Source organism: Pelodiscus sinensis, chromosome 4, assembly GCF_049634645.1.
Source record: "Pelodiscus sinensis isolate JC-2024 chromosome 4, ASM4963464v1, whole genome shotgun sequence".
Lineage (NCBI taxonomy): Eukaryota > Metazoa > Chordata > Testudines > Trionychidae > Pelodiscus > Pelodiscus sinensis.
Window position 1 is genome coordinate 32,142,613 of NC_134714.1, and position 14,956 is coordinate 32,157,568.

Genomic DNA, 14,956 nt, shown 5'->3' on the forward strand with positions numbered 1-14,956 from the left:
TCTTTCATACTGTTCTGTTCAAAGACTGCTGCTTTTAATTCCTTCACCACTAAAGCCTCTGTATCCCTGACTAATAATACAAACTTTCACTAACTTCAGTCTTGTCTTAAGTTTGAGCCAGTTATCTGCAGTAGACTTCAGTTACCTGGCAATATAGGTTATTCCTAAAAGATAAAGTAATGTTTTTAATCAGAGTACACTGTGAGAAAAGTGCTCATGTAAATTCCCAGAATAGGCAAAAGATTAATAATTCTGAACCTGAAGCCCATTCTTTACCCAGCTCTTATCCTTCCCTGACTTTTCTGATTACTCACTTACTCTCATTAGTTTCCTTCAGACTTTCATGACTCCTATCCTCTATTAGTTCTTCTACCATTCCCAGTTTTTAGTGTGCCTTTACATGTGTCTTCCTCCAACTCTCTCTCGCTTACCACAGGTGTCCCCCAAGGCTCCATGTTTGATCCATGCATCTTTTCATTCAAATCTGTGTCTTTAGGTGGCACCAGCTTCTCACATCATCTACTGTCTAAACCAGCAACTCTGGACCTTCCTCATCATTCCTGATCTGTCTGTCTGTCTCTCCCTCCATTTAATGCTACATCTGTTACCTGTTTTGTGATATCTCTTCCTTGTATGGCTCATTGTCAAGTTAAATTTAACGCAACCAAAAACAAACTCTTCATGCTATTGTTTCTCTGGTGTTATTGACCACACTGGTCCTCCCTGTTAATTATGACTGGGTATTTTTGATTCTGTATTCGTGTTAGAACTACATATTTTAAGAAACTAAGTAGTTGTGGAGTGAGAGTTTTACCATAGATCAAAAATAGGCAAAGTATTGTCATAGATCAAAATCAGGAAGAAGAAGGAGACACACAATAAAACTAAATGGACAATTTTAACTGTGGCTAAAGGTTAATGGTGGGGTTTTTGTAAGGCTCTATACTAGATCCCATGAAATATATTAATGATCTGGAAAAGGGTGGTATGAATAGTGAGGCAGCTACCTGTTTAGGTATATCAAGGCCACAGAGAACTTCAGAGACTTAACTAAAGTATATGAATGCACAGCTAAATGGCAAATAAAATTCTGTACTGATAAATGCAACATAATGAAGGAAAACATTTAAATTACCTCTTTGCTTCATAGGGTTTTAAATACTAGTATAAACTCAAGAAAGGGACCGGGTTGATAGTCAAAACAGCTCAATGAAGGCCTCTCCTCATTGTGTGGCTGAATGCAGAAAAACAAACAAAATTGTCAGTTTCAAAAGGAATTGGATAGAGAACAGTATAATGGCATTATATAAAAATAGTGATGCAACCTCTTCGGGGAATAGTGCATATAGTACTGGTCATCCCATCTTAGAAGAGATATTACGGAATTATTGGGAGTTAAGTGAAGGGACATAAGTATGATTAAGGGCTGTGAAAAACTCATATGATGAGAGATTGAAAAGAATGGGAATGTGTAATCAGATTGTAGCATTTACCAGCCTCAGATGTCATCGAACCAAGGTTAAAGAAAAGATTTAAATCATATGGTGAACAATAATATCAGAGTTGTTAAGCAAAACTTTTTAAAAAGATATTTAGTTTTGTTATTCAGGGTGGATAAGAGATAATGTGAGGGGCAGCAAATTGTTTTAATTGCAGCCTTCTTATACCATCTCTTCTTGCTCTTTCTCTGTTGACAGTAACTGCCCTTGTTTGTCCTTAATGGGGGCATTTGTCCTGCCACGATACTTGCCACAAACAAGCTTGGTGATTCTGTACATGTTTCCTTGCTCCCTTCGATTAGCTGCATCTTCAGCTTTTGTTGCAAGGTCCTCCATGAAAGCTTGTTTGTCTGTGTGAAGTTATCGTGAAGAGAAGAGACGCATCTTTAGTGCTTTGACTTTTTAAACCAAATTAGTTGCTGTTTGTTGTTAAACTGTGCTATGGTAGCATCCAGAGGTCCCGGTCAGGATGTGTGGCCCAGTTATGCTGTCCAAACAAATTGATAACAATTGTTTATTGATCATCATCATTAAGCCCTTTGCTCCCAGTCCAAAGATGGACTTTGAGCTAATTGATCAATATAATCATAAAATTGAAGACTTGGAGAATGCCTGGAACAAAACACTTTCATATATATCCATTAATTACTTATTGGGCAACTTTTAGCAAGTCAACCCAACGTAAAGACAGTCCATTCTCAGGCCAGCCAGTTATTTAAATCAATTATGAATCATTTTAAGTTAACTATTGCCAATATAAATCTACAGCTTTTACTGTTTATTTAAAATCACTATGGGGCTGTGTTAGATAATGTATTTCTCATGTGTTACAAGCAGTTTTTCAGCAAATCAGAATGCTGAGTAAGCCTGGCACACAATTCTGTTACGCTACTGAGAACTATCTTTTTCTTATCAAACGTGTTAAGAAGAAAAGGTTTAAATATTCAATAGGAAAATTTGGATCAGGTTGCTACTTACAGTGGTTGGGAATATGAGCAGATGCCACTTCCCTCAGCTTGTGACTTGTAAAATCAAATCAATAACAAACAGAAACTTTTCAGTCATTTCAATAATCGATGCCTTCCAGTCAGTTCAAATGTGGGGGGACAGTGGTTTACTTGAATACTGCCATTGTATATGCTGACAGGATTGTAGAATAACCAGAGTTTATTAAAGGTACCTGTTTTAAGGTTACCTTGTAGTACTGAAACATTTCTGTTAAAAGCTCTCAGCTGTCTGGAACAGCCATTGTAAGAAAAATTAAGAATTCACTTGACAGAAAAACTGCTTATTTTCTAAAAGATTCATTTTGGGTACAGTTTATGTAACAACTTCTTGTAAGCTTCAGTTGTGACCCTTCTTGAATAAAATAACCTTCTTCACTTGGCAGGAAATGGGAGAAAAAAGCCCTAAAGAAATATAACTGCTCTTGCAAAGTTTTAGCATATTATGAATAACCGGAGAACATAACATTAATGTATCTACTTTTTCCCCTCTTATAGCTGAAGTCTACATAGGAATTGGGAAGCCTGCTGAAGCCACAGCATGTATCCAGGAAGCAGCTAATCTCTTTCCAATGTCACATAATGTCCTCTACATGAGAGGTCAAGTGGCTGAACTTCGAGGAAATATTGATGAAGCCAAACGCTGGTATGAAGAGGCCTTATCTATCAGTCCTACCCATGTAAAAAGCATGCAGAGACTGGTAAGTCATGGGTTCAATGGATAAACATTATAACTTCAAGTTGAGCTATTCTATTTTGGGGACCTTATTGCTTTTATACTATGCTGTCCCAATTTTTAAGTGTTTATGACTCATTGAAATTTATATTTCACCTAAGTTGGTTAATTTCTTGGCTGACGTGCAGTTATTTGATTACTCTTAAAAAAATCAGTTGCTTATAAGATGAAGTTAAAGAAAGGGTAGTGGGTTTTGCCATTCTCATGTGAATTTTGCTCTTCTATCAAAAATGGCTTATTTTGCAGATTTATCTCACAATATAAATTACCTGTTTTGAGAAGAATGAAATAACTGAGTTTTACTACATCGGAATAGAGGCAACTGTACAGCAAGGCTACTCAGCCTTGAATCTCTTCTTGTTTCCCTTCATGTCTGTAGCTAGTTTGAGCTCGTTTTGTGCCTTTGCCTTTTTAATCTTGCCCCTGCATACCTGTATTCACTTATATTCATCCTTTGTAATTTGTCCTAGTTTCCACTTTTTATAGGACTCCTTTTTTATTTTTAGATCATGAAAGAGCTCCTGATTAAGCCAAGGCGGTCTTTTGCCATACTTTCTATCTTTCCTACACAGCGGAATAACTTGCTTTTGGGCCCTTAATAATGTCCCTTTGAAAAACTGCCAACTCTCTTCAGTTTTTTTTCCTCTTAGTCTTGCTTCCCATGGGACCATACCTACCAGCTCTCTGAGTTTACCAGAATCTCTCTTCCTGAAATCCATTGTCTCTATTTTGCTGTTCTCCCTTCTACCATTCCTTAGAATCGTGAACTCTATGATTTTATGATCACTTTCACCTAAGCTGCCTTCCACTTTCAAATTCTCAACCAGTTCCTCCCTATTTGTTAAAATCAAATCTAGAAAAGCTTCCCCCCAGTAGCTTTTTCAACCTCTGAAATAAAAAGTTGTCTTCAATTCAGTCCAAGAACTTATTGGATAGTCTGTGCCCCGCTGTGTTAGTTTCCCAACATATGTCTGGATAGTTGAAGTCCCTCATCACCACCACCAAAACCTGTTTTCTCAATCACTTTTTTAGTTGTTTACAAAAAGCCTTGTCCACTCTTCCACCTGGGTAGGTGGCCTGTAGTAGACCCCTAACATGACATCACCCTTGTTTTTTACCCCTTTTAGCCTAACCCAGAGACTCTCAACACATCTGTCTCTTACGTCCATCTCCACCTCAGTCCAAGTGTATACATTTTTTAATATATAAGGCAACACCTCCTCCCTTTTTTCCCCACCTATTCTTCCTGAGTAAGCTGTACCCTTGTATACCAATATTCCAATTTGTGTGTATTATCCCCCCAAGTCTCTGTGATACCAATGATGTCAAAATTGTGTTTGTTTATTAGCACTTCATGTTCTTCCTGCTTATTACCCTGACTTCTTGTATTTGTATATAGGTATCTAAGACATTGATTTGATCTTGCCTCCCGGTTCTGCCCTATCCCTTCTTTTTCTCTGCTATTATAGCCCACACTCCCTCCCGTTTCCTACCTATCTCCCAGGTCTCCATGTTCTTCACTTATCTGTGGGCTATGGTCACCTGCCCCTGTCGAACCTAGTTTAAAGCCCTCCTCACTCGATTAGCCAGTCTGCATCCAAATACAGTCTTTCCCCTTCCTTGAAAGGTGAATCCCATCCCTGCTTCATGGTCCTTCCTGGAATAGCATCCCATGATCAAGAGCCGGGCATTCACCTCTAGGATACACCTGTCTCTGTCTGGGCCCCTATCTTTGACAGGAAGGATAGAAGAAAATACCACCTGCACTCCAGACTCCTTTACCGTACTCCCAGAGCCCTGTAGTTACTCTTGATCCACTCAGTGTCATACCTTGCACTATCATTAGTGCCCACATGGATGAGTAGCATGAGGTAGTAGTCAGAGGGCCAGATAATCTTGAACAGTGCCTCCATAATGTCTCAGATACAGGCCTCTGGCAAGCAGCATACCTCCTGAGATGATGTTTCAGGGTGACAGATGGGTGCCTCTGTCCCCCTCAGTAGAGGGTCTCCAACCATCACTACCCTACCTGCTCGCAGTGGTGGCAGCAGACCTCCCTTCTTTGGGAGTACGAGGCTTCGCCTCCTCAGCTGTAGGGGGTCATTCCTTATCTCCTATACCAAAAAGAGCATAACGGTTTCCCAATAGCACGGTGGGAGGGTTTGGAGCAGAAGTGGAGCACTGCCTGCTGCCACAAGTGACCAGCTGCCAGTGTCTCCCTGAGCCATCTCCACCTCCACCAGTGGTGTGTCAGCAGGCTTGCGTAGTGGGACAGCTACCTCAGCTGTCTCCACATGAATACTGTCCAGGAACTGCTTGTGGATTTAGATGCTCCTCAGCCTACCTACCTCCTCCTGTAGTTCTCCTACCTGCTTCCTGAGAGATTCCACCAACAGACACCTTTCACATTGGATGGCCGTTCTGCCTGGATTGCAGTAAGTGGGAATTGCAAGCCACAGTCCCTGCAAAACCACACCAGGATCTGGGTAGAGATATCCATGGTCAGGTGGTCTGTCTGGCTACAGGCAGAGTCCAAGGAGACAGAAGCAGTGCTAGCACACATATTGTGGGTCTTCCTAACCAAGGCAGGCCTCCCTCTTTCAAACTCCCTCCTAAACTCCCCTGTCTGCAGCCCCCTGTCCATTTTGTTCCCCTGGTCTCTCTGCCTCTGGCTTTTAAAACCTGCTCGTCTAGGTCAGGCCCACCCCCTCATTAGTCACACAGGGGAAGGTTGATCCTGAGGCTGATCAAAAGCAATCAAGGGGACAAAGGATCAAACACTCCCAGACACACAATCCCAACTGCCACAGTAATTGAAACTGAAATCACCTGAAATCATATTCAAAATTCAAACAGTCAAGCAAATTCACTTACACCAAAAGCTAGTACTCTCACCTGGTAGCCTGTTCAGCGGTGGGATCTCTTGCTCTCCCTCTTAAACTCTCCTGTCTGCAGCCCCCTGTCCTCTTCACTAAAAGAGATGCACAGCTATTGTCTCCCCAGGTAACAATTATTTACATTATTTACAAAGGTGAATTTATTAAACATAAAAAGTAGGATTTAAGTGGTTGCAAGTAATAACAAATCAAAATAAATTACTAAGTTACATAAAACATGCCAGATAAGCCTAATAGTCTTAAGAAAATAATTTCATGCAATTCCTTCCCCAAACAGTAGTTCTAATAATCTTTTCACACAAGCTAGGCAGCCTCTTAGGTTAGGCACAGTTCCTCCCCCATTCAGTCTCTGGGTGGTAAGCAGCAGGTGTCTTGGTGTCTGGCAATTCCGTGTTTTTTAATTTCCTGTTCATAAATTGATTTTCCCCAAGGCGGGAATTCTTCGTGTTCAATTTCAACCCTTTCACATTCCCATGGAAAAGTACCGTATCCAGTATGGGTTCTAGCATCAGGTGACCTGCCCACCTGTCTTGGCAGGACCAACCACAGTCCATTTTTACAGAAAAAACAAGACTATTCACTGATCATTGACATGAGTACTGGGCCAGTAAGTTCCTTGAGTACTAATAATAGTCTTCATTAATAAAACAGGTTAATACTTCATATTTCTGACTTCACGTACAGGAATGATATATACACACATAGAGAATATACAGATTCGGGGATTACAAGCTCTCCAGTAGGTTACATGTAACATTTTGTCTAAAGCATATTTGAGTTAGGCATATTCATATTCAGAAGCACATTTCCATAAAAATATGGAGATGCAATGTCACACAGATCTTTTAGAAAAATTTCCAGTCTTGACTTTAAAATTGTCAGTGATGGAGCGTCCAGCATGACTCTTGGTAAATGTTAATTAATTGCTCACTTTTAAAAATTTCCACCTTTCTTTCTAGTTAGAATTTGTGTAGTTTCAACTTCCATCCATTCAGTCGTCATGTTATACTTCTCTCTGCTTGACTTAAATAGTTGTTCCCGACATAGATACTTACAAACCATTAACAGTTCACCCCCTACCCTTCTCTTCCTTATCTCTTCCCTAATACCTTCCAGTTTTAAACTGTAGACACCAGAAATAGACACAGTATTTGAGCAGCACTCTCACTAGAGCCAATTATAAAAGTAAAACATTCTCTGTATTTCTACTTGAGATTTCCCTGTTAATGCTGTCCTCAGATGGATAAGCTTTTTTGGCCCCAGCATTGCAATGGAAGCTCATGTTCAGCTGAGCATATCCTATGACCTTCACACTGTGTTCAGAGTCAGTGCTTCCCAAGGTATTTCCCCATCAGATAAAAATGGCCTACATTCTTTGATCCTAGATGTACATGTTTACATTTAGCTATATTAAAACATATTGATTGGTTGGGCCCAGTTTACCAAACTATGCAGATCACTGATATCCGTGACCTTTCCTTCATCATTTACATGTACCATTCTCCTGATATATTAAGACCTATCAGTTAGTAATTTTTTAATCTATGTAATGTGTGCTATGTTAATTATATATCTTTCTAGTTTTTTAATCAAACTGTCATGCAGTACTCAATCAGATGACTTAAGAAGTCTAAGGCCCTGTCTGCACTACTATTGGTGTCAGGAAAGCTTACATTGTGCAGTGGTGTGAAAAAAATCAGTAATACCCACTAGATCAAATTTATGTTTTATCTAGAACTCTGTATTGGTAAAAAAAATTAGCCATGTTTATCCTCATCCATATCTAGATGCAAATATCCGCAGATATAAAGTGCATATTCGCAAATTTGTAGGGTTCTAGAAACAAAATTTGTATCCGCATCCATATCCTCAAAAATGAACAACGGATATCCACATCTACATCTGTGAATGTGGATATTTGCTGATATAAAGTGGATATCCGTGGATTTGCAGAGCTCCGATCATATCAACCAAACATGTAATCTCATTTTTTTTGTAACTGTTAGTTTGATAGGATCTGTTTTCCACAAGCCAGATTTGATTGGCATTAATTATATTGCCATATTTCAATTTGTTATTAGTCAATTTCTACATGAGCCATTCCATTATCTTGCCTGGAATCAGTGTCTGACTGAGGGCCTGTAACTACCTGGGTTATACCATTTATTCTTTTTAAAAATTGATACATTAGCTTTCTTCCAGTCTTCTGGAACATCCTTGATGTTCCAAGACTTACTGAAAATCAGCCTCAAAGTTTCATTAAGCTCCTCAGCCATATTTTTTTTAAAACCCTTGCATGCAATTGTCTGGATCTGGTTTTTAAAAAATGTCTAACTTCAGCTAACATTCTTCTGAGATACTTTTCTTTTCCAAATACAGAAAAGAAACATTTATTGAATACTTCTGCCTTTTCTATATTATTATTTATAATTCTACCATTTCCATCTATTAATGGACTAATGCCATTGTTAGGATTCTTTTTCTTCCAAATATATTTTTAAAATTCCTTATTATCCTTACCTCTGCAGGCTTTAGATTTCCTCTTCTGTCTCTTTGCTTCCTTTTCTCGAGTCTTCTATTTGTTATATGTTCATTTTTTATAGTTGCCATCATGGATGGCAGGTATCATAGGCAGGGGGAGGGAATTCCCTTCCCAACCTGCCTCACCTGGTCCTGCCCATGCTGCACTGGAGTCCCCTGCCCCAGCCTGCTTTAGGGGTAGCAGAGGCAGGCTGGAGACTGTGTCAAGCCACCTGTCCTCTCAGCGCTGAGTCCAGTGGCTCAGCTGCAAGTGAGGGGAGCACCTGGTTAGGGGGCTGGCCATCAGGCAAAGCCCAGGGAGGCTGAGGATACACCTCTTGGTGCTCCAGGCTGAGGGAGCCTGGGGCTGTACTGCCCACCAGCTCTCTAGAGCTCCAGGTTTGGGGCAGACTACAGCCATGCCACCTACCAGCTTTCCAGAGCTCTGGGGCTGCAGGAAGCTGAGGCAATGCCATCTGTCAGCTCTCTGGGGTTGGAGGAGGCTGGGGCCATGCCACCTTTTGGCTCTCTGCTGCTGGGGGAAGCTACAAACATGCTACCTATCAACTTTCTGGAGCTCCGGGGCTGGAGCAGGCTGCAGCTGCACCTCCTGCTGGCTCTCCTGAGTTCTGGGGCAGGCTGGGGAAACACTACCCACTGGTGCTCCAGGGAAGGGAAAGGAAAAGGCTGGGGCCACGCCACCTGCCAGTTCTCCAGAGCAAGCTGGGGCTGTGCCTCCAAGCAGCTGTGCAGAACTCAGGAGCAGACTGGTGCCAAGCTGGAGGCATGCCCAGGGAAGGGGACAAGAGCCATATTGTGGGCAGAGCACAAAAGGAGCAGGGGCTCAGGCAGAACAGGTGGGGCTGGAGGGCTTGCCTCCCCAAGCCATAGGATCAATTTAAATCAGGTCAGTTTTGTAACCAATATGGCCGCCTTCCTCTGTTGTAGGATTGTGGCTTTGGGGGCATCTTCAACAATTCCAAATTATCTAATTTTCCCATTAAATTCTTCCTCCCAGTTGATCTAGCTCCTAAATATTTTCAGTGTTTGTGAAACTGGCCCTGTTAAAGCATTGTGTATATATCCCTTGTCTGGACTTTATTCTCTTTTGCACGTTTGTAAATGTGTTAGTCATGATCATTTGTACTTAAATTACCATTATTATTTAGCTCCATGATTGGTTCCTCCTCATCTGTCAAGATGAGATTTAATATACAGTTCCCCTCATATTGAGTGCAACACTCTGAGTTAGGTAAATTGTCCTCTATAAGTTTTACAAATTCCAAAATATTTTAATACTGGCAGAATGTAACATCCATCATGTCTCCCCCATAATCACACAGCTTTTTTTCTACACATTATAGATAGGTGCATAAAGAGCCTGTCATCTTGTTCCCTAGTGTGACTTCATGGTCCATAGCAGATATCAACTGTTACCCCATATTTTGCTTTACCTTTTAGGACATTGATCCATAAGCATTCAGGATCATTTTCATTGAAGAAATCAGTGACTAGAAAACAGGTAACTCCTCCTCCTGTTTTGCCTACTTAGTCTTTCCTAAATAGGTTATAATTAGTATTCCCTGTAAGTTGAGCACCTGGGCGGCCATCCAGGAGAGAGTCAAATGCTACCCAGCTGATTAGCAGAGTGCCCACAGCCAGCAGTATTGTTTCCATGGGTAGCGTACATCTACACCATGCCCCTGTGCATATAACAACATTTATTCTGCTCATGGAATAAAGGATGATTTCCATAATTGGAATATGGGTTTATAATTATTTATTTTAATGCTCCAATCATGGAAATCATACTCTCAGATTTCAGTAATGCCAATTACATGACATTTATGCTGGTAAATGACAAATTCAAATTTCACTTGTTTGTTACCCAGGGTCCTAGCATTGGTACATGGCCAGTTCAAGAATTCCGTCATGCCCTTCAGTTCCTTGATTAATTTTGTTCTCAACATCTCAATTTTGTGCTAATTGTGTTCTAATATTTTTTTATTTTGTTATCCTTCTCCTTTTTTATAGTTTAATGCCCTCCTGACTATTCTAGCCAGCCTGTTTCAAAGAACATTGATCCCTTTTTTTAATGAGGTCAGAGTCATCTAAACTATGTAGAGCCCCTTTCCCCATAGAAGGTGAAGCAATGTTTCACAAACCTCAAACCCTCAATTCTACACTACTTATTTAGCCAGCAGTTCACTTCCAGAATCTTTTGCCTTACTTTGTTCATGAGACAGGGTCTCAGAGAAGATCACTTTGTTGTTCTTGTTTCTCAGGATGCTTCCAGGTTCCTTAAAGTCATCTACTATCCATGAGATATCCTACAGTACAGTGTTATTAATGCTGATATGAACATCAATAAGTGAAAAAAACAACAAATGGTCTGGTAGCACTTTATAGACTAACAAAGCATGTAGATGGTATCATGAGCTTTCGTGGGCCCAGCCCACTTCTTCAGATGACCGGAGTTATGAGTAGGGCATATGAAAACTTGAAATAAATAGGAGAAGGGAAAAGTGCGGGGGAAGAGAATGATGCTCTGTCTTCCACCCCCCCCCCCCTCCTGTTTTTTCTTTAAGTATCTGGAGAATGGGTGCTAAACCTAAGCAAATAAAGATCAAAGTCAATAAATAGATTGCTAAGACAGGAAGGATACCACTCAGAAAGTTGTTAGCACCTTCAGTGATAGTCCCCACCAATTTAAATCACAACTGAGTCTCTTAGCATGTGAATAGAATTTGTGTATGTAATGTAATTCCAGGCTTTCCCTGTGAATTTGGCTTGAGGAACTGGCCTGTGATAATAAACAGGACTATGTAGCACTTTAAAGACTAACAAGATGGTTTATTAGGTTTCACTTATTGATGTTCATAAGCTTTCGTGGGCCAGACCCACTGCTCAGATCAAATAGTGGAAGAAAAGTGACAATAAGTGAGACTTTCAGGCCCACTGACAGCAATTCTGGGCTCCAAGGCAGAAAAATCAACCCCTGCCATTCTCCCTCTGCCATTACCATAACTCCCCACCACCATGTGGAGAAGCCCCAAGCACACCCCTGCCCTGGCACAAGAACCCTGGGCCTGCCCATCCTCATCCCCCACCTGTCTGGAAAAGCACCAGGACAGCCGTACCGCACCTCTCCTCCCTTCTCCAGAGCCAACCTGCCTGCTGGGAAAAAGCTGCAGCAGTGTCTCTTGATTCAAAGACACTTTTGATATGCCAAGTAACCCCAAAATCAGGAGACACTTTCCCCAGAGTAGGCATAGGTACGTCAATATCCAAAGCCCATGGGCCCTTTCAAATTGCCACAGTCCCTGGGCAATTGCCCCCTTTGCCAGCTTCCTACCTCCCCATTGGCAAACCTGGACCCTTCTTTAATTGAGGCCAATTTAATTTTGGAGTAATTATTAGACACAGGATGGCACTGCACTGTCCTCTTCCTGTTGCTCACTTGTGTCTTCCAGAGTGTTCTTTGAGTCTTCTGAGTATTCAATCTCCAGTGACATATTTGTTGTTGATATCCAAGAGAGTATTTTGAGGAAGAAATCTGGTAATTTCTTATGTGCATTTGCACAATTCAGTATTTTTGTTCGTTTTTTTTTTCTATTAGTTGCACTTGTACTAGAGTGATGTTTAGGCCCAACAGCAATGACATAGTAGGAACAACACTGTGAAGGCACCAGTATCAGAAAAAGTTGGTATTTCTAAATTGTGATTACTGGATTGAAATTTCAGATCTGTCTAGCAATTTTATGAACTATAATTCTATAAAAGGCTATGTCTCAGGCCTGTTGATTTTTTGTCTTTAATCTTTTTTTAATTGCCTTTCTTATATAATATGACTTACTATTAACTTCTAGAAAGCAGCAGTAAGATATTCTGCTATTTTGAATATACACCGAATGTAGTAATAGAGAACAGGTTGATTAAATAACAGTTGCAATTTTAATAGAATGTTCAGAACATTCAGAACATATCAATTTTCAACTGGGTGGCAAAATATGTATTAAGGTAAATCAAGTTCCTCTTTACTCCATCATTCTCTGGTCTGGCAACATCCATGGAGTGGCATGATTTTAATAAGGTGGGTGGGGTGTGTGTGTGTGTGTGTGTGTGTGTGTGTGTGTGTGTGTGTGTGTGTGTGTGTGTGTGTGTGTGTGTGTGTGTGTGTGCCACAAATCGCAGGGCTGAGAGTTCCCTTGCCCACCTGCCTACCCCCCTCGCTACTCTGTCCCTTAGCCCTCCAAAAAATAAAGAATTCTTTGAAATAGCTATTAACAAAAATAATGTGGATGTTCATACTGAATATTAAAAACATGAATCCATTGGTACATGGCCAGTTCAAGAATTCCATCATGCCCATGTTGATTAATTTGATTCTCAACATCTCCATTTTGTGCTAATTGTGTTCTAATATTTTTTATTTTGTTCTCATCCTTTTTTGACTTCTAGAAAGCAGCAATAAAATGCTTTTTTATAGATTAATTGTGTTTTAATATTTTTGTATATTTTTATGAGGCCTCTGAGTATAGGATTACCAGGTGGCTTCAAAAAAAATACCAGACATACTTGATCTCAGATGCGGGGGGGACTGGCCGGGAGGAGAGAGGGAGAACCGGCCAGGAGGGAAGCGGGGCTGGCCGGGGAAGATTGGGAGGAAGTCGGGCAGTGGGGCTGGCCGGGGGAAGTAGGGGGAGGACCAGCCGGCGGGAAGCAGGGCTGGCCGGGAGGGGATCGGGGGGAGCAGAGCTGGCCAGGACAGAACTGGACTGTGGGAAGCAGGGCTGGTTGGGGGCAGCGGGGCTGGCCAGGGGAGAACCAGCTGGCAGGAAGCAGGGTTGGCTGGGGGAGGGTCAGGGGCAGTTGGGCTGGCCAGGGAAGATGTGGGGGAGGGGGACCAGCCATCAGGAAACAGGGCTGGCCGGGGGGGAAGCGGTGGGAGAGAATCGGACGGCAGGTAGCGGAACTAACCTGGGTGCACGCAGATCCCAGGGCGCTGCCCGTCCCGTGCATGATCCCAACGAAGCACCAGTGAGTCCAGTCCCAGGGATTCCATCTCACCCCGCCTCTCCCTCGCATAGTTGCATATTGCCTGGTTGGTAGATACACTCACGCAGCATGTGTGTGTCTACCAGCTAGGCAGTACACAACTACGCATTGATACTCCTACTAATAATAAAACTTACCTCATTAGAAAATACCGGACATTTTATATGTCCGGTATTTTCTCAATTTGTTTCCCGGACAGAACCCTCAAATACCAGACCGTCCGGTTCAAAACCGGACACCTGGGAACCCTATCTGAGTAAGGCCTCTTTGCATTCATATTTTGTCTGACTTTTCACCTAATCATAATCGAATAAATTAAAGCTGATGTTAATATGCTCCTGAGATTGACAATTTATGGATCTAGTTTTCTTCATAATATTTTCTATGGGTGCACATACTAGAACTGCCAAATAAAGTGAGCAAAATATCTGCACACATGGTATAGTTTATATTGCTTGGTATGGTAACATTTCTCATCCATCTGTTTAATCAGCTTATATTGATAAATAAGCAATAACAATTATGTATTTTAAGCAAACATGACTGGATCAATTTACTGTGTGTTTGAGTAGATACTGTGGATTTTGGATAAGGGCTTTGTTTCAATATGGTATAATGTGCCCAAAAGTAGACATTTAGCCAAATAATAGTGTGACATCGCCCCATCATATTCTTGGTGGAACTTATGCTGAATGTGTATAGACGATTTTCATGTGTGTATCATTTCTGGATTTTAAGTTAGAAATATGAAGCATAAAAATCTCTTTACTGATCTAGACATATTATATAGGGATATAAACTACCGTTTAAATGCTATGTTTAACCAGTTGATCATGGAGCTGCCCCCCGCCCATGTTGTGCCTTCTTTGTGAACTCTGTGCATGCCAGAACTGAACACAGTACTCCAGTAATGGCCTCACTGATTCTATATACAGATATAATAGCACTTCCTTACATCTACTTAATATTCCCTTGAGTATCCAGGTTTCATGTTTGCCCACTTAGCAGTAAGTAATCATTGTGACATAAGCTCCCAGCATAATATTCTAAGTCTTTCTCAGTGTTACTGCTTTCCAGGATCCAGTCTCCCATTTATAAGTGTGACCTACATTTTCTGTTCCTTGACTGATGACCTTGTATTTGGTTTTATTTAAAATGAGCTTCTCTTGCCAAGCAATCCAGTTAAAAAAAGTGACCTGTCCCTGTATTTTTTGTATCATCAGCAAATGTAACTAGTAATTG

The 14,956-nt window shown here is 41.1% G+C and overlaps 1 protein-coding gene across 5 annotated transcripts in view; it reads left to right on the top strand.

The window, feature by feature from the left end:
• Window positions 1-14,956, top strand: part of TTC7B (tetratricopeptide repeat domain 7B) — a 256,223-nt gene that overhangs the window by 198,681 nt on the left and 42,586 nt on the right. For all 5 annotated transcript variants that reach the window (XM_075926715.1, XM_075926716.1, XM_075926717.1 and 2 more), the window contains one exon: window positions 3,002-3,204. In XM_075926715.1, the coding sequence (XP_075782830.1) occupies window positions 3,002-3,204 (203 nt within the window). The remainder of the gene's footprint in view (window positions 1-3,001; window positions 3,205-14,956) is intronic.